This window comes from Betta splendens, chromosome 5, assembly GCF_900634795.4.
Source record: "Betta splendens chromosome 5, fBetSpl5.4, whole genome shotgun sequence".
Lineage (NCBI taxonomy): Eukaryota > Metazoa > Chordata > Actinopteri > Anabantiformes > Osphronemidae > Betta > Betta splendens.
In genome coordinates, this window is record NC_040885.2 from 11767363 (window position 1) to 11795022 (window position 27660).

The following is a 27660-nucleotide window of genomic DNA, read 5'->3' on the forward strand; positions in this document are numbered from 1 at the left end:
CCACAAGACAGATGTAATCATTTGCCTGAAGTAACTCCATTATTAATGATGCAATTTGCTCCTCAGTCACCCTCTAACAAGCCCAGTGGGTGTGACCAAACCCTCCCACCATAAGTACACACTTACATAAGGATGCCTCACAGCCCCTGAAATCAAGATGGAAAAGACCAATTATAGAACCAAGGCACATCTGCCTTTTATTAGCTGACATACTTCATTAATGGCTCCTACCAGGAGGGATATAAATATCTATTCAGTGCAGTGTGGGCGCGAACACTGACGGACAAGGCTGAGGATCAAAAAAACGCTTTCTGTTTCTGTCGGGCACAAAGGCGTGAAGCCCACGCTGTACAACTTTAATGTGCTGCCAGACACACGCGCGCGGCCAAGCTAAAACTGCATGTAGCGACTCACACCCAGTATTTAATCGTGCTGAATATAAGGAATAATCAAACTGATGAATGGCTTGAGTCCTGTCAGAGCCTCCCTTGAATCAGCTTGAGTGGGCACATTCTTCCTGTACCTTTTCATGAATCACCGAGCGGAATCAAGGCGCCTCTGGCTTCCCTCGAGGGACCGCCAGCAGGTGAAGTCGTCAAACTGTAAGACACAAAGCTTGACGTCTGGCCCCTCGCAGGATAAACTGGATAATTGCAGCCTTTTCAAACTCAGGGGAAATCAAGTAAGCTGAAAATGATTGATTTCAGCGGCTGACGTTGAGGGCACCCACGCGCACAGACATTAATGGTGTCCTGTTGTGACCTTGAGCGGCGTCTGCCACGTGGAGCGACCGCTGTCCCGCCGGACCGACAGCGCCGCCGGACCAGACGAGGAGACGCAGACCAACGGGCCCGAGAAGCCGAGTGCAATTTGCTGCGTCACGCCACGAGCCACGGCTTCAACGAGAAAAAAAAAAAAAAAAAACGCCACACCGTAGAGCTGAGTGCGGCCAGTGGAGCAATACGCTGACTTATTCCACAGTCCACAGAACCTCAGCGAGCCTGCGCGTTCACCTGCAGCTGAAATATCCATCCAAATCAAAAGGGTTCATGTCAGATGTGTCCCCACGATCAAACGGAGAGTTCGGGGGCGGTAATGTGAATTTGGGATTTAACATGGAAACCATAATTACGTAAGAGGTTTTTGCACTCGCATCTTATTTTCACTAGACAGTGAAAGACGACCAGAGTCAGGACAGTGGGTGAGAAAAGGCCTGGTGGAGAGAGAGCGAGAAAGACAGGGTGTTTAAGTGTCCTTGACAAATTGTCTCTGGGTCCGGTGCCTGCTCCTGTCAGTCTGTGATTTAACTGGGTCACGGCTACACCCACATAAGGAGGCAAACACAAAAATCTTTTGACATCTCACTCTCTTGGGCAAGTCAGACTATAACCTTTGAAAATAAACTAAAGCTAAGTGATGCTGTGGCATCATGCATTTTAATCACTTAAACAGCTGAGATGTTGCATGAGGCATAAATCGGAGTATACGGTCTAATATTTAGTAGAGCATGGTAATTACGATGGAAGAGTTTAGTGTTTCCTGTGGTCTCTCTCTCTCTCACATTGACTCGGTACTGTACTACCAAGCGAGAGCGTGTGTTGAAATATTTATGCACAAACTCCTTCCAGAAAGGTTTAGACGGGCACCGAAAAACAGGACTGGCTCAAGTTTTGCACTGAGGAGGACAGTGGTCTGAGAGGACAGACAGAAGACAACAGACTAGCAGCAACCGAAGCCTACTGCAGTGACGAGGGGATTCTTACCTGGTTCTCCTCGTGAGTGACTCTCATCTGCTCTTTAAGGATCGAGGTGCGGGCCGCTTCCTCCTTCCTCATTATCCTCTCCTTCTTCAGCTCGGGACTCCAGAAGCTCTTGATGCTATTGGTGGAGGATCCCAACTTACTGTCCTTCAGGTCAAGCTCCCTGCGCAGCAACTCATTCTCCCTCTGCATCTCCCGGAGCTGGGCCTGCATCTCCAGCAGCTCCCCCCCACTGCCCCGCACCGCCTGCCTGAGCAGGGCCGAGGGCACCCCCTGGTGGTGGTGGGGGTGCAGCATGGAGAGGGAGCCCAGGTCACTGTAAGACAGAAGGTCAGCATGGGGCCCCAGCCCCACCGAAGCGATGTTGGGACTGCTGCCCATTGCTGTGACGCGGCCCCCGTACATGGCCCGGCTGGTGGCGCGACCCAGAGTCATCGTTCCTTTGGGGTAGGTGGCAGTGGAGCCCACGCCCTCGTGGTCGCTCAGGTACATGGGCCCGGAAGTGGCATAGGCAGCGTTGAGGGACTGGATGTTCTCCATGGAGAGCGTCTTGCCCCCCGCACCACCCCCACCCCCGCTGTTGGCCCTCCGATGGCCCAGTCTGGGGGACCTCGGCAGGCGTGGGGACCGCGCGGGGCTGCTCTCTATGTGGCCAACAGCTCTGGCACTGCCGTACATGTCCTGTGAATCGGTGGTGGAGCCACCAGAGGGTCCTTAACAGGGGCGCGCTGAAATGAGACTGCTCTGACTCTCTGAACCGCGCATGAGCCACTTATTTCATGCCTTAGTGGGTGGAGCACGTCGCACTCAGATCTGGGGAGAGAGGGGAGAAACACCTGTTAGATGAAAACAGCGGTTGCTGTGTGTCGGACGAAAGGCTTGAAACGCTTCAAAAAAACGACCTCTCGTTACACAAGTCCGTGTAACAGACCGATTCGGGTTCGCAGGATGCTACAGAGGGGAAGGAAAACAGCATCGGCTCTGTGCGGCTTGGAGGCCATATCAGTCAACATCAGCAGCAAACTGACACGTTTTATGCACCTTCTATTTCAAATAGCCCACAGGAATTTCCCAGCGTCCTCCTGAATGTCCCACTGGTCAACATTTATCTAAATCCCATTAATGCTGCTGCTTGTCAAGACTGACACAGCATCTTGAGAACCAGTATTACAACCACTGTTGTTACCTCATACTGATTAATGACGATCAGAGTAAATAATGATGCTCGTGCTCAGTGTATGGACAGTATTGTGTGTCCAAAATTAATTAAATAGATCTTTTGAAAATAGGTCAAAGAAGCAGTCACCCAGCTGCTGTTTGTTTGCCTAATATGGTTATTACACGGTTATGTATGAACCTGTTCTGGCCTGATATTAAGTCACTGGTTGCCCAGTGTATCAGCTCTGCTCTTTCTGTGGATATTTTGAAAGTGATTCAAATAATTAAATAGTTTTTAAGACACCACAAACAAAAGGCCAGAAGTGTGTTACTAAAGAAAAGACTGTTAAACACAATTAATACACAATCTTTAATACTCTGCTATTTTTTGCAGTCCCATAAATACATAAAACTTACTATGAAGTGAAAATGAACAAAATATAATGCAGTACGCAGTCACTATGTTACTATGCAAAGATGTAGACTGCTACGCTAAAACCTAACTAAAATTAGTTCTGACCAAAATCCAAAGATTTTAAAATAGTGCACATCCTTCTGGCTAATGAGGACAAAGGAAGAATAAGGGACCCTTAATTTTTAATGGTGTAATAATGGCTCTGCTACTTCAAGCTTCCATTTATCACAGAGTATATCACATTCTTTGAGTTATTAAAATTTGATATCACACGTGAAGATAATCACATTGTGGACAAATGCTGAGAGTTGTTTAACAGCAAAACGCTGAAGACACTGCCCGAGGCTCCTAACATGGCAGGTTGGAGATAATAATGATTATATAATACTGGACCCACTGGGGAAAAATGTGAGTGTTCGATCAAAGTGAACTATGGTACTGCCTCTCCTTTGGTGACACCTACTGCTCGTACCTCAGTTGCCATGGTGACTGTTCCTTGGTTAACACAGAAAACGCCCATCAGTCATCTGACAACGGTAGCAAAGTGTTTCCAACAGACGAGGAAGAAACTGTGGCTGAGCAGTCGTGACGGTCTGTGGGCATTAAGGGCAGCTTTTTAATGTTGAAGTCTGAATCTCTCATTTTACGTCATTGAACTGATGAAAGGACGGTTGTTGAAATTCAGAAAGGTTCTGGACAGCAGCAGGTGTCGTCTGAGAGGAAACACTTAACCGAGGGCAAATCACTGCTGCCCAGCAGAGGAGGTCAGACAGAACACGGTCATCTCTATTAGTTAGTGTATGAGATGACGTGTGTCTAAAAGGGACATAACATTAGACTGAAACAAAACAGCATTTTGTAAGTGTAGCTCTGGATCTTTGTTGCGTGTCTCCCCCTCTGTGCCCATGTTTGTCGCCAACCTTCACTGTATTTCTTTTCTTCTTTGTCTAAAAACAAAGTTTGACTTATATTGCAGAATAATTAAAAAATACATGTCCTTGCCACATGCTGGAGGACATTTTAAAGATGGGGTGCTTCTGGTGTTCTGTCTCCATTCAAACAGGTCAAAGTATAGAATGCGACTATAGCAACTAATGTTTTTTTGTAGTAATGGCATCATTAATAGTGAAAAGTAAATAACGCTGGTCGGACATTTTTTTTCCTCAGTCCAACGCTGGTCTAAAGTAAAACCTCTTGTCTACGCTGGGGGATGCACCTTCGCATCCACTGGTCGAGTAAAGCACATTACCGTACAGTACATGTCAGGCAGAGAGACATCGCCAACATGCAGTAAGAGAGTATCATGTTATTGCAGAAACAGTAATAATGATGGCAGACCACAAGGGAAGTGAGCTGACAAAGCCGATATCAACCCTCCACCCTGCTTCCAAATAACTGAGCAATTATTCATTTTCATAATAATCAAAATTGGTGTTACCACGGTAACTGCCTCCCTAACTAAGAATATAAGGTTCTGCTTATATAGATTGGTTTTAGGTATTTTAATATTTCCTAATTTGTTAATACAAGCACAGAGTGGGTTATATTGTCGTCACTGTCTGTCATTAAATACTGATTACTCATTATTGGCAATTAGAATTACCGTGACCAGAAAAGAAAACTGTCAGCAAATAGGCCACTGAAGAAATTATCACTGGCAATTCAGAAAGCAGTGGTGCGGAAACAGCAGAGAGGATGCGAGAAAAAAAAAAAGCTCTGACCACAGGCTATGCTGGGAGTATGATGGGGTCAGGCAGACAGCCCATGATGGCATCCTGAGAAGCAGTCTACAGGCGCATCGGTCCTACCTTTCACGTAACTGACGTGAAGAGGGGCTCAGACGAGGAAACCGGCGTTTAACGCGCTGTGGGCTTTCCTATAATCAGCCTCTATGAGGGCTGATGGGGACGTTTCGTGTGAGGAGAAGCGCCAACCGGTTCAGTGCGGCCCGGAGCCACTTAAGCAGGAGCAACACATGCAGCCTCCTCGTCACGTACTCCACTACACCGCTTGAACGCCCCGCATTGTCCCTCCCACTGATTCGGTGGGCTTGATTAGGTAATAACGAGCAAATATGCATCTCCACCAGACTGCTACGCGCGTGCAACAATGGGCCGGCTTCTGTTAGAAACAGCCGCTAAGTGGGAAATGAACCGGGAAGCGTGTGGAGCGGCGTCGACTGTGCTGTCGGGCCTCTTTCTGGCTCATGTGTTGCCCCAGTGAAGCCCAGCGGATGCAGCACGGGGCGGCACGGCCGCCCGGTGACAGCTCGGCGGGCCTACATTTTCGGCGGCTCCAGCGTGGCGCGCGTCGAGCACCTGACTGCCCACTAATATCCGCGCAACGCTTTATTTTGAAACACGCCGCTGCTGCCTCGTTTCAACCGGCTTTAAAATGCAAATCCTCTCATCTGTAGTGAGCACTGACTGGCTGTGTCTAAGCAATCAACCACCACGGAATGAGAAGGGTTTTTTTTTTTTTTTTAAACGCGCACAGCCTCCGCTTTTTTTTCCCGGTAAGTCGCTCACTAAAACGCTCACACACGACGAGGATTCCGGGTGAGATTACTTTCAGAATGTCTAGGTGTGAAATTAAAGACACGGATGTACCTTTGTCGTTGTTAATTCCTCTCCTCCGCCGCTCTAGACGGCATCTTGTCGCCTCCATTCACCCCAGCAGCCTCTCTCAGCATCCTGCGCTGTCATTGGGCAGCGGACGCGCTCTCTCTCCTCCTCTACGCGCCACAGAGCAGCATCACCACTACTGCAAGTGGCAGCTGGCAGGAGGGGGTGGGCGGGCGAGATGCGGTGAGCGGCCTGCACCGACTTTCATGTCGTCTTGGTGCCAATCACTGAGCGCGTCCCGTCAAATCGGCCGAAGGTATTTTTTTTTATGTTCCACTTTTTTACGTCCTTGATGATCGTTTATGCACAGGTGCCCGGAAGGGCGGCGACGTGGATACAATAGGTTTCAGGATGGGCCCCATTTATAAGGAAATGACTTGGAGCTGTGGTCAAACCAGCTGCAAGAACCTGCAGCAGTGAATAATTCCCTGTTCCTTGCAGTTCAGTAAATGTGCTGCTAAAGGCCTGATGGCTTAACATAAAGGTGACGTCTCTCCAAAGGCAACACAATCCACACATTACACCCACAGCACATCCTACAGTGACAGTGAAAGCCACACACTGTGATTTCACCCAACTATAAATGTTTGACTATGTTTTGGCTGGACTTCCTGCAGTCTTTACTAGTTGCTAGGTAACCAAATGGTGACAAAGAGGCTGCTTCATACTAGACAGAGCAGACAGTGCTACTAATCTTTAACCCAACATAGCGCAGAAGTGCACAACTGTTCTCCCAGACGGTTATTTAAGGGGGAAGAACCCCTCAGCCGTCAGAGCTGCGGCCGATTCGCCACAATGATCTCACAACTCACCAGTCTGACGACTGACAGCGTTATAAATGCAATTTGCTCGAGGGTCTGACGACGGAACCTCTGTTGCACCACGAATCAATCTAAACCCGTGTGTCACACGCTGACTTTACCTTGAGGTGAGTACAGTGCTGCTTCGGGACAGAACCATGGCCCTGCGGCGCCCGCCTCCCTCCTGCTCTCGCCAGAGCTTCAGGTCTGATGAAATTACAGGGACTTTCTCCCATTCTGAATTGTAAACACTGATGTAAACGCTAAGTGTGCTTGACAGGGCCCACAGGAGGGGATCAGCGTTTCTGTGTCCCAAGCCCAAACACACAGTCACACACAGACTTGCTCTGTCTGCCTCTTTCTTGTCTTCTATCCTCTCTGGTGCGAACACGCAAAGTAGAAATCTGCTGCAGAAATGGTTGGGGTCTTTGTGCTCAAGTTGATTCCTCAGTGTTCCCACTGTGAAATCCCACAGCTATCATTGTTTGTATTTGAATCCATCTCCCATCCAACCTGCACCAAGTGGGTAAACCAGAGCAATACCTGCAACATAAATCCCATGTAAAGATTATTTACTTACATTACAGATTATTGTTAAGATGAACATTGGCAGCTATTAAAGCAAGAGCCTCAGGGTAAATGTGGGTGCAGATGAGCCAGGTATTTATTGTCACCTATACAAAACATGCAAAATGAAAAAATATGTTTATTTACAGCAGCAGCATCAGGGTGGTTGAAACCACGCTGACATTTCTGCTCAAGCCTTTGTCAGTACTTTGCACTTGATACAGGACTGTATATGGGCCAATGCAAATGAGATGTATTCCTCAGCAACTACACAAAACATCTACTTTGCTTTTTTAGGAGTAGATAAACATGCATCTACTGTACTTGCATCAGTCACCACAAACACAGTAGCCTCATAGATTCCAACTGGGCAAATTACTGCAGTGACTGCAGTAATTATTTAAATTAAACACTGTTTTTAAACTTTGACTTATCTATATTTCATTCCTATATAAAAAATAAATAGTATTTAATGCGACTGCTCCACTGGATCAGGTTAGCACACGTTTTGCTTTGGCGACCAGAGAATCAGGGTATTTTTCTTTTTCTAAGCTGTCACAGTAATTTCAAGTTATTGATCTCTACTGATGTGAGACAGCAGTGATTCGCAAACAGACCCTTTAGAAAGTATACAGCACTGAAAAGGATTGTTTCATTATTAAAGGGTTTTGTATTGATTATGCAGTCTGCGAGACTCGCAAAGCAAGCAGATTAGGACTGTGAGTGAGAGGTGAGAGAGCAAAACCTGAGCAGCTTGTCCTTCCTGGCTCCATTCATTCGTCATTTCGCTCAGCAGCCTGATGGATCTTGACATATTCAGGACTGATAAGTGTACGAGAGTCCTCTCTCTCCCTACTGGCCTCTTGTGGTGTCACTGAAAACCTCCAAGTCCTGATCACTTCCCTACATAATAATTAGTTTATTATTTGTGATGACTTTAAAAACTGTTTGACTTTTAATACACAGATTTTTAGGTGTAACGTCAAGGAAAAACTCACCTTTAACTGTGAAGTTAGCTTCACTAAGAGAAATGAGCTCAGTATCGGCCACTTGTGTGTGAACACTGGCTGCAACAGTGTCACAGGATTCATTTAGACGAATGGACCCTGTCTCTGGTCACCCTCTGTCTCTCATACGTCACATTTACCATCACTTGAGGACGAGTCACCATGAGTTTCTGTAAGGTCATCGCTGCTGGAAATAACCGGCTTATCCGCAGAGGCTGAGGCTCTCGCTATGGCTTTCAGGACATTGATAAATTAAGTTAGTATCCCAGTCCTGGTAATTGAGAGGTCAGCTGACCTGTATGTGGGAACAATAACCCATCAATAATCCACCTGTTCTGCAGTCACTGCCTCAAAGGCGCGCCTCTAAAGACCTCTATGTAGTCATACTTCCTATAGAGTAATGAGCACAGAGGATGAGGAGGGTTCACCAGGTTTATAGATCATTATATAGTTTCCCCAAAGGACCAGAAACTGAAGGCCCAGGACGGTCCAGCCCAGACGAAACAACACATAGGCCCAGTATGGGCAGTGTATCACCATCTAAAAGACAAAGCCCATGCTGGACAGGAAAGATAAACAGTTTGAGTGTGGTGTGAAGGAAGTGTTACATGTACAAATTAACGCGCCCTCCCTCAACGGAGGAGGAGGCCTCAGACGCAATCTGTCTCCCATTTATCACGCTGCTCTTTCATCTAGTCCCTAGAAGATCGAGACCACGTCACAAGTGCCACATAAAGAACACACTCAACAACCCTGTAACGGTGGAGGAGGAGCCAAGCAGTGAGTCCTTGACTCACTACCTCCAGCCCTTTGTTCACATAACGAGCAGTTGACTGAGAATCTTCACCGACCTTTTAAATATGATACTAGACAAGTTGGACTCCATCTCTTGGAGTCCACCTGGTGCTGGTTGTTATGAACAGCAGCATCTTTGCTTGTCGTTTAGAAAACTCTACTGTATTTACTGTATCTGCTTCAAATTCTGATTCCAACCAGATGGGGGCAGCCATGATCTGCAGATGTGATTGGCGACGCCTTATGAGGCTGGGCTTCTGCAGCATGGCTTGTAACTCAATGGCCCATTCAACTTATCTGCTCTTCTTTTAGCAACAGAGTAGAAACTCAGCGAGCCTTGGAGTTGATGGGTCCAGACTAACTGACTCACCTTCCAGACAACCTTACCTGGATGACTGAGAATCTTCACCGACGTTACATCATGCACCAGGATGAGAAACATACAGAGTCACAGAGAAATAAAACACGTGACTCATCCTGGATCAGGCAAATTTGTCTCATCTCAAAGAGACAGTGAAATCAAACTAATCTTTCAGGGAAGAATCTCTTACCTTGTTACGCTGTTTGTGACATGATTGGCTTTTGTGGGACAAGTCTCAAGATGAACACCCCACAGAGGAGCGTTTCAAAAGGACATAATTCACCACTGGCTCACATTCTAAAAAGGTATGTTGTCTATAAGAGGACTATAATCTATTATTGTGCACCAATTCCGGGGTTAAGCTGAAGCTGCTGCTTAGTGAAACCAGCATAGTGTAAGACTCCAGAAGCTAACTTCTTGATGTGCATCCATTTGAACCTTTTAAAATATTTATATTTTGTTTTACAGTATCTTAGAACTAAATCAGTGGACAAAAGTGCCTGAAGCATCAAAGAAGACAGAGTGAGCATGAGTAAATGTAGATGATCCATTTTTTTCCACTTCTCCTGAGAGACACACACATGCATGAGTCTCTCACACATTCTCGCATTGGCACAGTCTTCTGCCTGCCCACCACCCACACTAGGGTAAGTCATCGCTGCCTCCGTACATAAAGAATTGTCTTATTCAAACAGGTCTTCTGTTGGGAGTAGGTGGCACTCACGCATTCATACAGACTCAAACAGAAAACGCATCATATGACTTTTCTTTTTATTCTTTTCTCTGTTTGGAAATTGCAGGATCAATATTTTCATTAATCACATTACTTGACATGATGCACCAAAATTTACTCTATCTGTTTACAGGAATACACTGAATAGAACACAAGGTTTCACAATGGATACACGACTGACGTTTTGCCCATTGCACTTACAACAGTGAATGACATTTTCCAGATTTCTGTTAAGGATTTTTTTTCGGCTACTTCCTTCAACCCTCAACAATTTTCCGATCAAATCCATCCAACAGAAGACCCCCTGATGACCTGACAAAGGCATTCCACACTGCAATTGCCATGGAGGTTTGTTCACCTTGTTTACAAACACAATATGTATAGCAACTCTACACAGACTGGATATGTAGCTGAATACGAGTTTAGTTCCACTGTTGTAAACAGTCAACACAAGTCAGCCGCATACAGTACACTAGGCTTATGCAGTAATGATAATCATCATCAGCATTAATGTCATCCTCATCATCGTCATTATTGTGGAAATAAATATTCTTTTTATACACAAAAGTTGGCAGCAAATACGGCATGGGGATGCACATGACAGCCATACTTTAAACTCAAAAGCTGTACAAAGAAAGAGTTTGTATTTACAGTAAGAATGCGTGTGTCTTCCTGTCAATCTGAATGGCTGCACTGAAGGCTGCTTTGTCTCATGCATCTCTGTCTCCCGCATCGATACGTCGTGACTGTTCAGGTGGAGGCACATTTACATAACCTCCGTGTTTCTCTGAAGTGCTACCAGTCAGGCTTGTGCTTTCAAAATGACATGCCCTGATTTGTAAATGACTGACTGAACGTCCCACTCGTTACCAATCTCTACGTTGGCCTGTGAAAGTCAAGGTTCTTTAGACAAACCTTGGTGAAATCATGCCTTACCTTTTTTTTAATTCATGTACAACTTCCAAGAATATAAGATCTAATCATGCACCTTTACAATGGCTTGGCTGCTGAGTGGTTTCATCAACAATGAGATATCCCATAGAAGCATTCCATTCACCCCACAAGTTATACTGACACCCAATATGTACATTGACACGTATTAATGACAAGTGCTGACCATCTGTATCACAGGTTTATAGCAGCACGAACAGCCACTGCAAGCAACACCGAGGAGCCCAGTTCAGCCAAAAACGCACAGAAATTGAATGAGGGCTTACAAACAGCCAGACAAAGCCAAGCAAACCCATGCGTCAAAGCAACATAATGGTGGACATTCAAAACTGACAGTCTACACAGTTTACCCTTTGGCAACAAGTCCCCTGTGTGGGGGAGTGTGGAGTCAAAACATGCCACGAAAATAAAAACAATTCTAGTTCAATATTCAATATTCAAATTCATACAGACAAGTTGCTAAGTATAAACGTTTCCTTGACCTTTTTTTTTACTATTTTAGTTCATCGTTTTGTTGTTTTCTTGTGAATACAATGGTGATAATAAACTATTTTAGGCTGAATCACTTCCAGGTTCAAAATGAGTCATTGCATAGAACATTTGAATTATTAATTGCTTTCATCCTCTCCTTTATCTGGTTGCATGTGTGTGTGTGAGCTTGTGTCTGTGTAGGTGCGTGTCTGTTTGCACTATTGGAGGCAGTGAGTCCAGCTTGTTAGTGAGATCATCGTGAAGAATCAGTAACCTCATTAATCAACAGGATGTCTGTTCTGTGGAGAACTCAATTAACCTTGGCTCGGAGAAGTAAATATGTATAGCATGTACTGTGAGTGTGTCTGTGTTGGTGCCTGTCTGCATGCTCTGCACATCTGCACTCACCATGCGCGTCTGGACATGGTACAGCAGTTGTAAACCCTCTGACAAATTGTTTTACGGCTATTAATCGACAGAAGTGTTGTATATTTCCCATCACTAGTTGAAACAACATTTATACCATTGTGCTATTTACCGGTTTTTGCATGCTATTGCTTTTAAAATCAACAAGCAAATCATTTGATGCAAGAAAACAGATTTAAACAAATAAAAAGTGAAAATATAAAGTAATATTTTACCAAAGGACACAGAAAAAAACAAATAAATGGAAGTCACAGGGAAGTGATTTCAAAAATACACAAATGACAAATTTACATAATTATATCTCTGATTTCTTTTATGTACATACAATAGTATACAGTTGTGTAAAAAGGAATGCATGGTGATATGGACAATTTAAAACATATGAGGTATGCAAGTAAAAACGTACTGAATAAGGCTCTTCCATTCAGTGAATATCAGGCAAAAATGAAAAGAAACTACAAGATGAGATAAATCAGTAAAAAGGATAAAGTCCCAGAAGGCTCTGAAACTCAGTGTAATGATGGCTTTGCAATGGCTAACAAAGAGCCGTGGCCACGCTTTCGTTTGGTCCTCTCGTGTGTGAAGCTCTCACACTTGTGGGCACACTGGTATTCCCTTCGCTAAAAACCTACGACTAGTGACTAGTGGCATCTCATCGGTGGTGAAGTACGGACTTGGTTTTTTGACGATTTTTTTTTTCAGATAGTTCTACTGTACGTGCATTCTCAGCTCCACATTTACACAGTTCATTCTCCAGACATCATAACAAACAGAAGACAAAAAAAACACATTCAAAGAAAGGGCAGATTTCCCTATACTGGAATGTACTGTAGAGACCAGAGAGTCATCAGGTTGGTTGTCACTGCCTTAGGACACCTACACTTATGTGGTGTCACTGATAAGATCGGTATTTCTGGTACAAGGAAAACCTATGAAAATGTGCCTTCATATTTTTTTACAATCTGTTCTGCACGAGAAGGCTCCGAAGACATCAATGCAAAATCAAATATCCCACGTCAGCCGTGCGTTCCTCAGACACTGTTGGTATTCCATCACAACTCCCATAGATGGCACTGTGAGACTTCCTTCATCGCCACGCATGGCCGACCACGCTGAATTCCTCCCGTGATGTCCCAGGTGTTTGCGTTAGCGGCCGTCTACTGTCACACAGCTCCCAGGAGGCTTTCTGCAGGACTTGAGTCCCTTCTCCCTCCTCCTCTCTGCTTCACTGCTATCGTACTCCTGAAATAAAGACATCAGACATGTTAATGTTGAGATGAAGAAATTAGCAAACAAAATAAAGTGCTGCAGCTAATAAGCAACAAATATGAATAGAAAACTATTTTAATTACTTATTCATAGAATTAAATAATGATCTAGGCCTTTAAAAGCTGCTAGGCTTTTGCAAAGGCTGCACACATGTCTCAGTTCTTCCAGCTTCTTCCCTGCAAGGCGCCGGCCATTCACAGATCTTCTGAGGGTATTGACAGTAAGCCACTGCGGTGAGGAGTCTGGCCTGCTGCTCGGTGAAGCAGCCTGTCAGCTTTATCTCCCCATTCATTCTGAGACTGGCCACAAATCCAGAGATGCCACCGCTGCTGACATTAACTCAAATGTCAACACAGGCAACGTAAAAGATGAATGAAAGGGCTTCGTCCGAATGAGTTTGAACCTCCTTGCGTGCAAGTCCCGGAATGTGTTTTGTCGGGCTGTTCACAGTGCGGTGAAATTCGCTTTATTTGCCTCCAGACTTCTGCTCCATTGAGCAGAATTAGTTCATTAGTGCGTTGTTCCATGAGTGATGAGTATAATGAGTCATGACTCTGTGGGTCTGCACGTGCTCCTGTCCCTGCGTGTCTTTGCCTATGTGACATTAAAGCCAAGCCACAGTTAGCCCTCTCAGGCTAATTATAGCCCGGTGTGCTTGACCCAGATTAAGGTAAGTGTGTGAAGAAACACACTAGTGCCTTCCGACCCTTGTCTTGGCTTTGGCTTCTCACCACAGCAGCACAAAGCTCAGGGGTAATGGGTCCATAATTACATGAGCTGACACAGCTGAACCCTGGAACTAAAACGCTGAAGCAAATAACACACAACTAACCACTGGCCAGTAACAAATGTATACACAGTGTGCAGTCACAGATGTTAGGAACTCACCACTGGTCCAGAGAAGCATCCGATGTCCCCACAATCATCATTCTAGCAGTGTTGCTCTGTCAAGGCATCCACTTACACTCAGGCCTCCTCATTTCTCTGCTCATGACTTTTAACACCGTGCTGACAAAGCCATCACCCTTGTTTAATTCACTTCAGTCGTATGCTCATGTCTGGGGAATTCAGTGCTGACAAGGCATCCTTTGATTCCAGCTCTGATTTAGGAGTAAGGAAAAGGTGCAAGGGATCAGCGCAAATATGCAATCACAGCATTTAATGAGTCATCAGTTTATGGGAGTTGTAGTTGTGCAGACATGTACTATGCTAATCTATGTAGATCTTAGGCTGAGGAACCACAAACAATGTGTGGCTGCATTCGTTGTTTTCATAGTCTGGAGACAGTTTCAACTAAAACCAAAAGCTGTTTAGCAAACTAGTGCATTATTGCATATGTTGGCTATAAGTGTCACAAAGTAAATAAACGCATTGCAATTTGAGAGAGCTTCCTATTAATGTACGTGTACTTGCTCAGTGGAGCAACTGACAAATGTGATAAACGCGGTGCAGCTGCCCCACGCGACCGAACACAGACACGTCTAGAAACACAGCCTTTCAATGAGATACTCACTGATGCGCTCAGGATCTCTCCTCCTCGTATTTCTCTGTAATGTGACATTTATTTAATGCAGTTTCATAGGTTTTTCAAGTACAAATCTACCAATCCATCTCAGCTCAACTCTGCGTATCCTGAAAAAAAAACACAATTCACATTAAACCAATGAAGCAATTAGCCCATACAGTACATTACCACATGCAAAACATTAATAATTTGGAGGAAGGAGGAAAATTATAATTGCGCCATCTGTTGCCACTCATTTCTAAACTCCATCCATGCTCTTAAATGACACGAAATTCTGTATGACTGAGATTTTCTCTTACCCTCCTCTTCAGTTCACCAGAATGAAGTGAACTTTTTCCCAAGGCCGGACAAAGCTGTGAGTGACAGAGAAGAGGCGCATGAAAATAAAACCTTACCTGAACAAAGAAATGCCCGCTAAAGGAAAAGCTAAATCTGGTGGTATCACTCTCCAGGTTTGGACCACTCAAATCAAACACTTACAGAGAGGGATTTTAACAAGGAGCCACTGTAATGAGATTTCTTAAACATTTATTTATTCATGACTCTACCATCTCCCAGCTTCCCCGCCTGCTCTGCCGCCCCTCCCTGCAGGATTTTAGTGAGAACATTTTCTCCTTCAGCAGGTGTCTGTCCTGGTGCAGCGCTGCCTATCCCTCCAGGTTTGCTACCGATGCCGACTGGTGCAGCCTTGGAGCCTGGAAATGACAAATATAGCCTTTTCATACAGTAGACTGTTTTCTGGGAGTCACTTATTCACAGCGGCGCTAAAGGTGAGACTCACCAATGCCTGTTAGAGGAGGTGTAGCTATTTTAGAAGGCTGAGGTGCTGGTGGGACTCCTGTTGTAGGTTTCACCCCTGTGGCTCCTGCTGCAGGTGTCGTATCCATCTTTGCCTGCAGAAATTTAAGTTGAGAATTTAGTTGCTATGATAAAAGAGCTACAATTGACACATTGATCCTTTTTTCACCAAAACAAAACACTAAGTTGCTTTTAGCAACACATCTTTCAGTGCAGAACATAACGGTAAACTGTCATGTTTAGGCCTACTGACCCCTGTGGTGGCTGGCTGCCCAGAACCGGCAGCAGGCTGGCGTCCCTGTGGTGGGGTTTGGCCGGACCTGGGCTGCTGTTGTGCTGGCCCAGCTCCTGCTGTGGTGCTTGTGGGCTGGCCACTCGGAAGGTTTTGGCTGTGTTGCAGTGGTTGCTGTTGCTGTTGTGCACTCTGCTGCTGCTGGTGCTGCTGTTGAGCCTGCTGCGTGCCATCGAGCGGTTCGGAGCTTGAGTGTCTTTGACCCGGACCACCTAAACGTTGCTGCCCAGCTTGGCTCTGAGGGGGCTGCTGCTGCGGCTGTTGATGCTGTGGTTTAGAACCTGCTTCGGCGGGATCCTGCCTCCTTGTGCGATCTCCTTGTGTTCTCTGACCTCTTCCCCCTGTTCCACTGTGATGATGACCAGTGTCACGAGAGAAATCTCCAGAGTTCCTGGGACTTCCTTGTGCAGAACGGGGGTCTGGGACACTCCTCCTTTGTGTAGATGAGGAGCTCCTGCCATCAGAGCGACCAGATGGATCTTTGGGGTGTGTCCTAGAAGAACGGGAAGACCTTGAATCTTCGGAAGTGTGGCGAGAAGAGCTGTGTCTGCCAGAGCTGCCGCTGTGATGACGGTGGTCCCGTGTTGATGTTGAGGAAGGGTGGCGTTGGTTGTACTCATCCTGGGCGCAGTATTCTTCTGGAGGTTCATCATAATCATGATAGGTGTGTTTACTACGCCTACCTGTGGATGAGTGACCTCCACTTCCATGATGTCTTGAGCGATCAGAGCGGGCTTCCCTTGGCTTCTCAAACCAGTCAGTCTCCTCTTGGCCCAAATGATAGGCTTTTCAAAACCAAAACAGACATGGTCAGTCACTTGTTCTTGTGTTTAGAGGATTAGCATGCAAACTGAAGCCATGCAAAGCGAATGGGAAAACATGCTCTTTATCCCAGAGCCGTGCACAAAAAAGTAGAAAAAAAAATAAATAACAACATCACACTAAAGGATTTTGAATTAAAAAGAGATCAAATGTATCAAACAGATATATATTGGCTTCACCTATCACAAGGAACAATCCATAAAACAAGACAAAACAAAGCGATAGATCTCAAGATTCCACACTTGACATGCAGCCTTAAGGAGGAATGATTCTCATGCACAAATGATTCAGCACCAGTTACCTTCACTGTCAGAGACAGCACAGTGCATGTCATCTACAAGATAGGGATCATCTGGTTTAAAGACATGACTCCTGGGCAAGTCCTTCTTGTGGTGATCCTGCACATCTGGCAGAGAATGGCTGGATCCATACTGGTTTCTCACATCGTGGGCCTCTGGTATGCCGGTGGGTCTTCCCATGCCTACAGGCTTGCCCACAGGACTAAGTGGACTTTCTTCTTCTGAATTCTGGTTGCGCATTGGAGGCCTTCCGCTTCGTCTCTGGGAGCGCTCCATAGCATCCCTCTCATAGGATTTACTTCTGTGGCCTGTGGAATCTCTAGAAGAAATCTTGTCCATTCCGTATCCTGTCGACCTGGACCTTCCAGAGCTGTACATTCGTTCTTCCTCCTCAAGACCCTCACGACTGGTGCCATAATATTTCTGCTGGTCGTATGCATTCTTCTTCATCCCGTAGCCGACGTCATCCTGAAGCTTCTTGGATCTGGACACAACTGTACAGCTGCCTCCCGTTGATGTTGTCATTGTGTAAGAGGCAAGGTCAGACTCCACATCCCGTGCTTCTTCAATAGGGGAAAATTTTGAAATCTTCTGCTCCATCCCCTGCTTTCTATGCTTACTACGTTTAGAAGAAACCACTGCTGGGGCAAGATTCTTGGGTGTGACTTTATGGCTACCAGGACTGCCACGCGGTGTATGTTTATAATCATCATAGTAATAAGAAGAGCTTCCACTCACTGTAGTGCTGGTGCGATTGTCCCCTGTGCTTTGGTAACCTGTTGTGCCTGTATGTCTGCCATAAGCATCTACGACCTCATCTTCAGGCCTACCATAGCCACTGCCACGTGTCGGGCCATTCTCACTCCGATAGCGTCCCCCAACAGGATGTCCTAGAGCATCAGTGGGTTGGCTTGTGTTGTCCTTCGTCAACTCACTGATGTCATCAATCATGACATAGTTCCTTGGAATATTCTGCTCCAGGTTAGAAGTGTAGAGACCATCTGAAGCATAAGCCGAGGTGGGGCTATCCACCCCACCACCATGAGTCAGGCCCGGCTCAGGGGTGCGGTATTGTCCATAAGCATTGTTATAGACTGAGCCAAAATTGGTATCCGGAGCTGATGTGGCCACTGACACTGCTGGGTTGCTAATGACCTCATAGTTGGTCGGGAACTTTTGTTCAAGGTCAGCCAATGACGTTTGTCTTGGCCTTTGATGGACTGTAAGGATTTCTGCCTGGGGCGGGTAGGGCAGGCCAGGTTGATATGTGCTGTGGCTTGGGTAGGGGAGGTTTTGGGCTGGCACTGGTTGACCTGGCTGATGAAAGCCTTGGTGACCATGCTGCTGCATGCTGAGGTCTGCCTGGTAGGGCTGGGCATACATACATGATGAATAAGTTCCCTGGTTCTGATATCCAGGACCTGGTGGGGGATGAGGCTGGAAGGTTCCTGGCTGAGGTGCAGAAGATGATGGGTACTGAGGGGGTTGGAAACCTATCTGTTGGTAGGCGGAGCCAGGCTGCTGTGTTGATGACTGGCTCTGAGGATATGGATAAGTCATGTAGGATGAGGTGGAGGGATACTGAGAGGTTGCATTGAGGTCATTTGTAAACTGACTCAGCGGTGCAGTGCTGGGCCTTGTCAACAGACCATTAGCATCAAATGTTCCTGTTGCAGCTGCCATTCTGAGGTTGTTAAGCTCACTGTCTGACATGTAGTCCCGAGCATCACCCATACATCTCAGGTAAGCCAGCTCTCGCCTCTCTCTCTCCTTCACCATGGTCTCTTTGCGCTGGGTGATGCCTAGCTCCAAGTAACGCAGCTTGGCATCAATCTCTTTCTCCTCCTCCTCCAGTTCAGCCTGTTGCTTACGAAGCTTTGACGATTCTTGTTCTACAGCTTTCAGTTCACTCAGGAGGCCAGCCTTGGTGACTCCCTGGGCAGGTCTGGGTAGGACTCTCTGTGGCATGCCTGAAGAACTGTACATTTGTGCTGGAGTCACAATGGGGAGCGGCGTTTCGTCTGGAGGGGGGCTGGGGAGAGTCCTCTTTATTTTCCTCATCAGAGAGTTCTGTTGCTGCTGCAGGGAGGCCATCTGCTAAGAGAGACACATCAGAAAACACTGAGCTATAAACAGAATGTTCCTTTGTAAAATAGACTGTGCAGATTACTGTACTGAGGGTTTGCACAATCCGTCAACCCTGGAGCTGAGATAAGAGCTAAACTTGAAATTAATTACTGTATGTATGACTAAAGCATGTTGTCCATCAGCAATTAACGCCGTTTGATTTTATTGTATTGTTCCACTGTCAACACTTGACACCTCTAACTCTTAGGTGTTAAATGACACTGTTACTTTTTATATCAACTAAAGATAAATGTGTGTTATCAGTCTTTTCTATTGATTTTTGTTAAATCTAATCCATATGCCGTCTAGTATCTTGCAAGCATGAAATGGCATTCAGATTGCCAGGAGACATTGCAGTATATTACTAATATTCTGTTCAAAAATGTCTTCAATGTCTTCATTCAAACGTATTTTCAGAAACATTCCTCTGATCAAATAAAGTATCTACAGCAACTAGATATGTCTGTATGACAGACAAGAAACCAACTCAGCATTTCTATAATTTGCTATTTGCACAAATGTTAATGTGATAGGTAAATCCCTAAAGAGTTTGTTCAGTATCCACAGCACTAATCATTTGAGGTAGACATCTATAAAATGCCTATGATTTCTAGTTTCCTTCTCAGACTTATATGGGTGAAGGGAGATGGTAATTTAATTTCACCAGCTGCTAACAATCAGCAAGACAGCACAGCAGCACCAAGATTTCTCCACATTGTGTGTCCCTCTGGCAGCTCTTCAGGATTTGCCAGATATAGACGACATGACAGAGAGAGAGAGAGAGAGAGAAAGGGCGAGCGAGGAGGAAAAGACAGTACAAAGAGGAAGCAGACTACAAGAGTCAAATGAGGGATAAGGGAGGGGATGTAGCAGAAAAGGATGATGGGAAAAGCTTTTCTGGCATTTGACCAGCTGCTCTCATGAGAACATTCTGTCACTTCCTCAATGCCAACTCTTGTGTGATCCTCGATGTCCACATTAAACACTATAAATCATATATAAATTTATAGTACTTTACAAAGCAAATTTAAATTCAGAAAACAATTGGATTTTTAATTGCATATAACTGTATGTCCAAATGTAAAGTGATTCTCATAAATTGAAAACCTTCAACTTTCAAAATCGTGTCAGTCACAAAAACATGACTGTTGAGCCCCTGGCATTACCATTGTTTTATAAAATTATGTTCTGTAGCCTTTATTACAGTGGGCACTGTAGATTATTCAGTATATAAGTATATGTATTATATTTACTTCACATATTAGATTTATAAAACTGTATTGAATGAAAAAGCAAAGGTTTCATACCTGACTGCTGGAGACACCTTGCTGACTGTATGGGGAGAACCTGCTCTTGGCAGGGTCCTCTGATGTGGGGCTGAGAGGTTTGGGATCCGACATGGAGCGCTGCACACTTTTTATGGGTCTTGGTAGGGTCTGATGGCGCTGCGGTGATTCAGCAGTAAATGCCTTCTGCTGTGGTGTTACGTGGGCTTTGTTCAGTTTCTCCTGAGAGGCAAACGTTGTCTCCAGCATGCGATGAGGCGACAAAGGGGATACAGGGGAGTACAAGACCTGGGGAGATTTGGGGGGCTGACGAGACGGGGAGTCATTTTGTTGCTGTTGATATCCTATTTCCAGAGGGTCTGGTTTCCTTCTCTCAAACTTAGCAACCCCTTGGAGTCTAGGACATGTTGGATCAGATGCACCCACTATATGCAGACTTGTGGAGTATGGACTGATAGTTGTAGGGACACTCAGTTGGGGGGCAACAACACCCTGAGAATGACACTCTGGTTCTGTCTGACAGGCCAGACTCTCTCCCTTGTGGGTTCTTTCAGGAGCTGCAATGTAATGTAAAAGGTCAACCTTTGAGGTCTCTGCCATAGTAATGTGGATTGCAGGTGACACCCTACCAAGCTGGTCAGACTCTGTCTGGCATGATGAATCGTTTGTGGTCTGAATAGCTATACTTGCAGAAGCCACTTTAGACGACCCTTCTGATTTAGCTTCACCACTGGGTTCTGAGTGCTTGGAAACACGTGATCGCCGGCGCCTTACTGGCTGCTGGTCCCATTCTCCCTGGTCTTCCTCATCAGTCTGCACACTACAGTCTGCAATACGCCTTGTTCTCCTGCGCCTGTTAATGTATCTTTCCTCACCGTCTTCATCATCTGTTTGCACACAGCTGTCTGTAATCCTCTTCACAGAGTCCTCCTCGGAGCCATCCCTTAGGCGAGGCATAGAATTCTGCTTTTTCATAATTTTAGGATCAGTCTGTTTGTCGCTGCTTCTCAGTGACATTTCTGAGACAGAACTATGAATAGGTCGAGCAGCCACTACAGCTTGGACCACTTGTCCATCCTGCCAAAATTGAACACTTTGTCCATCCTGCTGTATAACTCTCCCACTCTGGTCACAGATAATAAACCCTTGAGGGGGTCCTCCTCCAACCACCACCCCTTGCATTGCACCTTGGGCAGACGTTGCTGCTGCTGCTGCTGCCGCTGATGCAGCAGCTGCCTCCGCTGCAGCAGCAGCAGCTGCTGCTTCTACTGCTGCTGTCTTTTGCCTTTTCTGTTCCTCCAATTGCTGCTGAAGTTGCTGCTGCAGAGACTGAATTTGTTCAAGTTGCATTCTCTGTTGGGCCAGTTGTTCTCTTTGCATAATAAGCTGTGTCTCCCGCTCTGCTTGTTGTTGCTGTAAGACTTGCTGTTTGATGGTTTGCAATTCTTGAATCTCACGCTGAACAAGGAGTTGCTCTTTCTCTCTGTGTCGCTGAAGCTCCATGCGATCCCTTTCAAGCTCTTCGTGCAGACGCAGCTGGCGTAGTTTCTCTAATTCAACTCGTTCTCGTTCTAGCTGCAACATGTGTTCTTGTTGCTGACTCAGTCTCTCATCTTCTTTAGTTTTTGGTGTATCTGTGGAACTTGTGGTTGGGACAGTACCTTGCGGCTGACTTTGTGGCAGAACTGCTGGTTGAGTTTGACTGATAGGTTGAACTAGAGCTTGAGTTTGAGTCAAAGATAAAGGTTCAGTTTGCGCAGGAAACTGTTGGGGCTGCATTTGAGCCTGTTTCTGCTGGACAGTGGAAATTTGGCCTTGAGCTTGAGAAAGAGATGTGACTCGGTCCATCTGCTGATCTGCAGTGGTTTGCATGCCAGGTGCTGTAACATTTTGGGCTCCTAGATGGGCTGAAGGTTGGGTTGGTGTAATGGTTGTAGTGGTTTGCACAGGTTGCACTGTTGTTATAGGCTTTCCAAGGTACATTGGACTTTCCTGGTCTGAGCTGGTTGCAGCAGGTGTACTTCCCGACGGTGTGGTTAAAGTAGGATACTGATTTGGTGAAGGGTAGGAATATGGACTCTGTGAGGACAGAGGCATTCTGGGAGTCATGTGAGGCAACCTGGTAAGACTAGCCAATGGTACAGCAGTTACACCTGTTGGATAGGGTCTGTAAATTCCTCTAGGCATGGGACGCAAGACAGAGGCAGGCTGAGTGGTAATTGGCAAGGTAGAGGCTATGGGAGTATTAATTGTGGAGTATATCATCCCATCCCCTCCTCTCATAGCAGCAGGGTACAAGGCGCGTATACTTGCTTGTCTGGCATTTATTAGGTTTGTAAGGGTTTGGCCATTTGCTGTTGGCCTTCCATCTGGGCCATACAGTAGGTTTGCTCTTATAGATGCTAAGCTTTGCTGGAGATTAAGCCTACCTAAAGACCCACCCCTTCCAGCTCCATATGGTACCACTTCAGGGTTATTTCCATACCGGCTCCCAAACTGGTCCACTGTGTTCAGAGCCGCGCACATGCGACTTATCTCCCTGGCAGTGGTTGCACTGTACTGAGCCAGATTAGAGTCCTGCGATACGGTTAGGTCACGTGAAGTGTAGGGATAATCAGAATTTATATTTGACATGGAGCCATATCGCCGAAGGGGTAATGAAGGACCTGCAATATCTCCTTGATGACGCAAGTCTGTGTAAGAACCATACTGTGCTCCCATGCCAAGGTATGCACTGTCATAACCCTGGTTCATGGTACTTAGGTCTATAGCCGGACCTCCCTGGAGGACATTACTTTGATAGTGACCAGCATCCGTCATTGATGGCAGATTAGTATCCGACATTGAGGGCTGTATTCTTCCAGTAGGGACTGTGGGTGGCTGATATGTTTTATGTTCCTCTGTCACTCCTTGTGGTGCTTGAGGTTGGTGTTGATGTGGGTTGACGTGGTAGTGTGGTGGATGCACATGCAGGGCAGCTTGAGAGGTCTCTGTGGTGGGGTTTTTATCCGAGGATGCTGTTGTAGTCTTCTGAGTAAATGACCCTGAACAGGAACCAGCAAAGGGCAATTTGTAAACAACATCACAACAAGCCACCTGGTTTTCTGGTTTGATCTGACCAGTAAGATCCAAGACCTTGGGAGGAGGGGGAGGTTCCTCTTGCTTCACTATTTGAGTCACCGTCCCTCCTTGTGAAGTGTTACTATCGTCAAGTTGCACCATCATAACATGGGGTTTACCGGTTGACAAATTCACCACTGTTGGTTTGTTTTTAAGCTCTAAAGCTATTCCACCATAGATTTCATGGGGAGCATTAGAAACAGCAGCCGCAGACACCGATGGTGGAGCCATGGGGGATACTCTAGGTATGGCACTAGCCGATGCTACAGGTTGGGCACTGCTTGACTGGCTTACTACTTGATCTTTTTTGATCAACAGTGGCTGGACCTGATTAGCTAAATTGTAACGAGCAAAAGAAGATTGCTGCTGGTGTTGCTGGAGCTGCTGCTCAAGAAGCTGCTGCTGTTGCAGAAGCTTTTGCTGCTGTAACTGCAGCTGTTGCTGCTGAATCCCCAGGTTCTCCAGGCAGGCATCAATTTTAGGTATTGATGGATCAGTCACTGGTGGTTTAGCCTGGGTTAAACAAACAGCTGATCCAACACCCTGACCAAGATCCACACGGTTTTGCAAAGGATCTCCATAAATGACTGGTTGCTTGGGTTGGGACATGAACACAGCACCTGCAACTGTCACACTAACTGTGGTTGGTGTAGATACAGATACATGGGGCTGCTCTTGTGCATTCAGGTTCATAATAAGAGGCTGGACTGCTGTGTGTCGACCAGCTGGCTGCTCTGTTCCTAAGGAATATCTTCTTGTGTCAGAGGCAAGAGATGTTAGGTCCATCCCCTGGTCTGTCATTATAATTGGGGCAGTCCTCATTGGTGCTCTCAGGTCTACCACATTGGTGCCAGTGTGTGGTTGGCCCTGACACACAACCTTTGAGGTACCAGATATATTTGAGATTTTACATAGTGAAATATTTTCTGTAGATCCACGACTATGTGTAGTTGTGATAACTGTGCTAATTCCAACATTTACTTTTTCAAAAGTGTGAGCCATCTGTGAAGAATGCATAGGAGACTGCCTTCCTGGATGCCTTTGTGGGGACGTTGGGGAACTTGTGGAAGGGGGCTGGGAGCTATATAGTGTTTTACAACCACCTTGCGTCGGAGAAGACAACGGGGAAGTAGAAGAATTCACAGTCAGTGGCTTACAAGGACTAGTTGTTTCAGAGCCTAGAGTTATCACCATGACTGGGGACTCTTGAGAGGACTGTTGGCGTGCAAGACGCGGTGACATTGCTCTTTGATGTGTCGGTGCTCCATGGGATGTAGGTCCACCAGGCAAGGATGGCAGTTGCCTGCCACTACTGCCAGTGGTTCGCACAGACTGCCCATGTGTTGGGCTTTGAGCTGGGGAGGTGGGCGGGGAGACAGGAGGGCTGGGACCTTTGAAAAGGGAAAATACTTTGGAGGTTAAGGAGGATGCTCCAGGGTCAGGGGGTGCCTGTGTTTGTCTCTGACTGCCTGCTCTGCTGCCTGTAGCAGCTGTGCTACCTGCTTGTCGAGTTGTCTGAGTGACTTGGGCTTTGGTTGTGGCAACTCCAACAACCCCTTCAATTTTGGCACTCTGTGTCATCATCCTATTTTGTGTTTCTTTTGATAAATGCTGTGCAGCATGCATTCCTGGGATTCTAGGATCACTCCCTGTTGAAGAAAAGGACATAGGAGCAGTAAGCTGTGTTGGGCTTGAACCAGGGGTCAAGACAGCTCCTGCTTCTAGACTATGTTTACCATCAAACTGAGAGGCACTTTTCTGATGGTCAACCATTTGTCCTTGCCTCTGCATTAGCTGTGCTTTCTTCATCATCTCCTCATACACCTCCTCTGCACTTTTGAGTGTTTTGTCAGATGGTGACATTACTGAGTTTTTTTCTGTAGGGGAGTAAAGTGATGTAAAAGTGGGAAGGTTATATTCATTTCCTGATTTGTATAGCTTTCCCCCAATCACCTCAAAACCCTCTGCCTCTGAGTCCATAGAAGGGGAATATTCAGAACATGATGATCTATGAAGCTCCTCCATCTCTGCAGCCTGTCTCAGTTCCTCCGTTGGTGATGCATCCTCGATGGGAGAAAGATTGCTGGGTGGAGTTTTGGATCTTTCCCTGCGTCTCTGTGCCCGCAGCTCCTCTTTATCCCGCTTTGTTTTCCGAGCAGTACTTCGGATCCTCTGTTGTTCGAGATCTCTCATCTGTTCCTGCTCTCTAAGTAGTTCTTCCTCTTCTCTGAGCTCATCCTCCTCAGAAGAGTCCTCAATGGTGGGCAGTAGTGGCCCGTGAGAACGATGTCGAGCTTTTCGCTGCTGCTTTGCTTCCTCTAGTCTTGCCCGACGACTGGGGCTGCTGTCACTGTCGTCCTCCATGGATGACACAGATGTGGGAGATGTTCCAGAGGTGTAGCTGGGAGTGGTGGCTGGTAGAGTAGATGAATATTCTCCCTTTGACCGCTCCTCTGGAGAACCAGTCAGACTCTCCATCTCTAGCTCTGGTTCTCGTAGGTCATGCTCAGTACTAAGCTCCATTTCTCGGTTGTAGCTGTTGGTGTTATTTAGCTCAATAGTTTTAAAGCGCCGAAGGCCTCCGGCCATCATAACATCATCCTCTTCATTTGCCTTATATGCTCCTTCTGACACCTTGGTGTCATCCTCAAAACTGTTAGAATGCTGGGCCAATCGTCGTCTCTCTTTGTTTAAATCCCCACTGGTTCTATGTTTTTTAGTTTTTTGGCCTCCATATTCCTCCATCTCCTCTTCATCAGCACTCATCTCCATAATTTGCCTTCTCATGAACTCTTCATCTGTTACTTCTTTATGTGACTTCTTCTGTCTTATGGGCAATGGTGAGAGACCACTTTCACTGCTGTCTTCCACATAATCGTGACGAAGCTTACAGCTAAGGTCGTCCTCTGATTCATCCCTTGCTGCATCATCATCAGGACTGTAATCTCGGCCCTGTCCAACTGACAGTGAATGAGGTCTATGCTTCTGGTCTGAGGCAGGATTTAAGTCTAGCAAAGGCTTCATAGAGGTCTCTAGCTTGGTTATTTCTGAAGGGATGGAGGCACCTCTTTCACTAAGTTTGATTCCTTCTTCCCGGATTTGGCCTGTAATTTCCCCTTGAGAGCTGGAGATTCCATCTGAAGAGTATCCAGTGTCACTTAAACTCTGTGTACTAGATTTGTTGTAATCCTAAAGAAAGAGACAAAGAAATAAATAAGTCACAAAAAATTATGAGATATACTGAAAAAACTAATCAAATCAATTACACAGAACATGCCTCAGTGCACACCTTGTATCACAGTATTTCACCAAACATATCAGCAGTGTAATTCTTATGAGCATTAAAAATAATATGAAAGAAAATTAATGCACTGGACCTAATACAGATGAAACGGTCTCTAATACAAAGATATTAGAGAATGATTGCATTATAAAAACTAATGTTAATCAAACAATCAGATTAACACTTAAAATCAACCCAAATGTTTACTGTGTGCTTGGCTTTACCTGTGTGCATCAAACAAATGTGTAAATGCATTTAGGTTTTGTGACACTGCATCACTAAATCACAAATGGATAATTAATCTAATTTCACACAAGATTTCTGATTTGCTCATTTACTAATCCTTTTGTATTTGTAGGTTGGTAAATTTTATTATATTAGTAAAATATGTCAATTGATTTGGGTTGAGTGTGACTTTAAATGTTACGCACGCACAGATGAATAGACATACTAACACACAGAGTGACTAGAACAGACAGTTGAAAATACAAACATCTACAGACAAATGTCATTTGGTTACATGCTTGATTGCCATCTTTGACGCATTCTCCATTACATTCTTCGGGCCGTTGAAGAACAGACATGCTCAGAATGCTTGAAATACCACCACAAAGTGTCACATTGAACAAAAGGCTTGCAATTGTAACAAAATTATAAAAGTATAAAAATGGGAAAACAGATGAGTAATGAGCACTGAGATAAGATTAACGATTAATTAATTAAAAAGATTAAATCTATAAAGGTGAAACAATTAAGATTGTAATTACTGTA

General features: G+C 45.6%; 2 protein-coding genes across 7 annotated transcripts in view; both read right to left on the reverse strand.

Annotated features, from left to right (window-relative positions):
- Nucleotides 1-6093, reverse strand: part of erc2 (ELKS/RAB6-interacting/CAST family member 2) — a 28925-nt gene extending 22832 nt beyond the window's left edge. For 4 of the 5 annotated variants that reach the window (XM_029149963.3, XM_029149965.3, XM_029149964.3 and 1 more), the window contains exons 1-2: nucleotides 5943-6093; nucleotides 1764-2573 (exon numbers count right to left, since the gene is read on the reverse strand). In XM_029149963.3, coding sequence (XP_029005796.1) covers nucleotides 1764-2438 — 675 coding nt within the window. In that variant the 5' untranslated portion in view covers nucleotides 2439-2573; nucleotides 5943-6093. The remainder of the gene's footprint in view (nucleotides 1-1763; nucleotides 2574-5942) is intronic. The other variant, XM_029149962.3, reaches the window with a different exon arrangement.
- A 4148-nt stretch (nucleotides 6094-10241) lies between these two features.
- bsnb (bassoon (presynaptic cytomatrix protein) b) overlaps nucleotides 10242-27660 on the reverse strand; it is a 49526-nt gene continuing 32107 nt past the window's right edge. Inside the window, exons 5-13 of one of the 2 annotated variants that reach the window (XM_029150101.3) lie at nucleotides 20508-26795; nucleotides 17076-19167; nucleotides 15914-16737; nucleotides 15644-15755; nucleotides 15411-15557; nucleotides 15162-15215; nucleotides 14851-14969; nucleotides 14226-14437; nucleotides 10242-13310 (exon numbers count right to left, since the gene is read on the reverse strand). In XM_029150101.3, the coding sequence (XP_029005934.1) occupies nucleotides 15175-15215; nucleotides 15411-15557; nucleotides 15644-15755; nucleotides 15914-16737; nucleotides 17076-19167; nucleotides 20508-26795 (9504 nt within the window). In that variant the 3' untranslated portion in view covers nucleotides 10242-13310; nucleotides 14226-14437; nucleotides 14851-14969; nucleotides 15162-15174. Of the gene's footprint in view, nucleotides 13311-14225; nucleotides 14438-14850; nucleotides 14970-15161; nucleotides 15216-15410; nucleotides 15558-15643; nucleotides 15756-15913; nucleotides 16738-17075; nucleotides 19171-20507; nucleotides 26796-27660 lie in introns of both variants that reach the window. The other variant, XM_029150099.3, reaches the window with a different exon arrangement.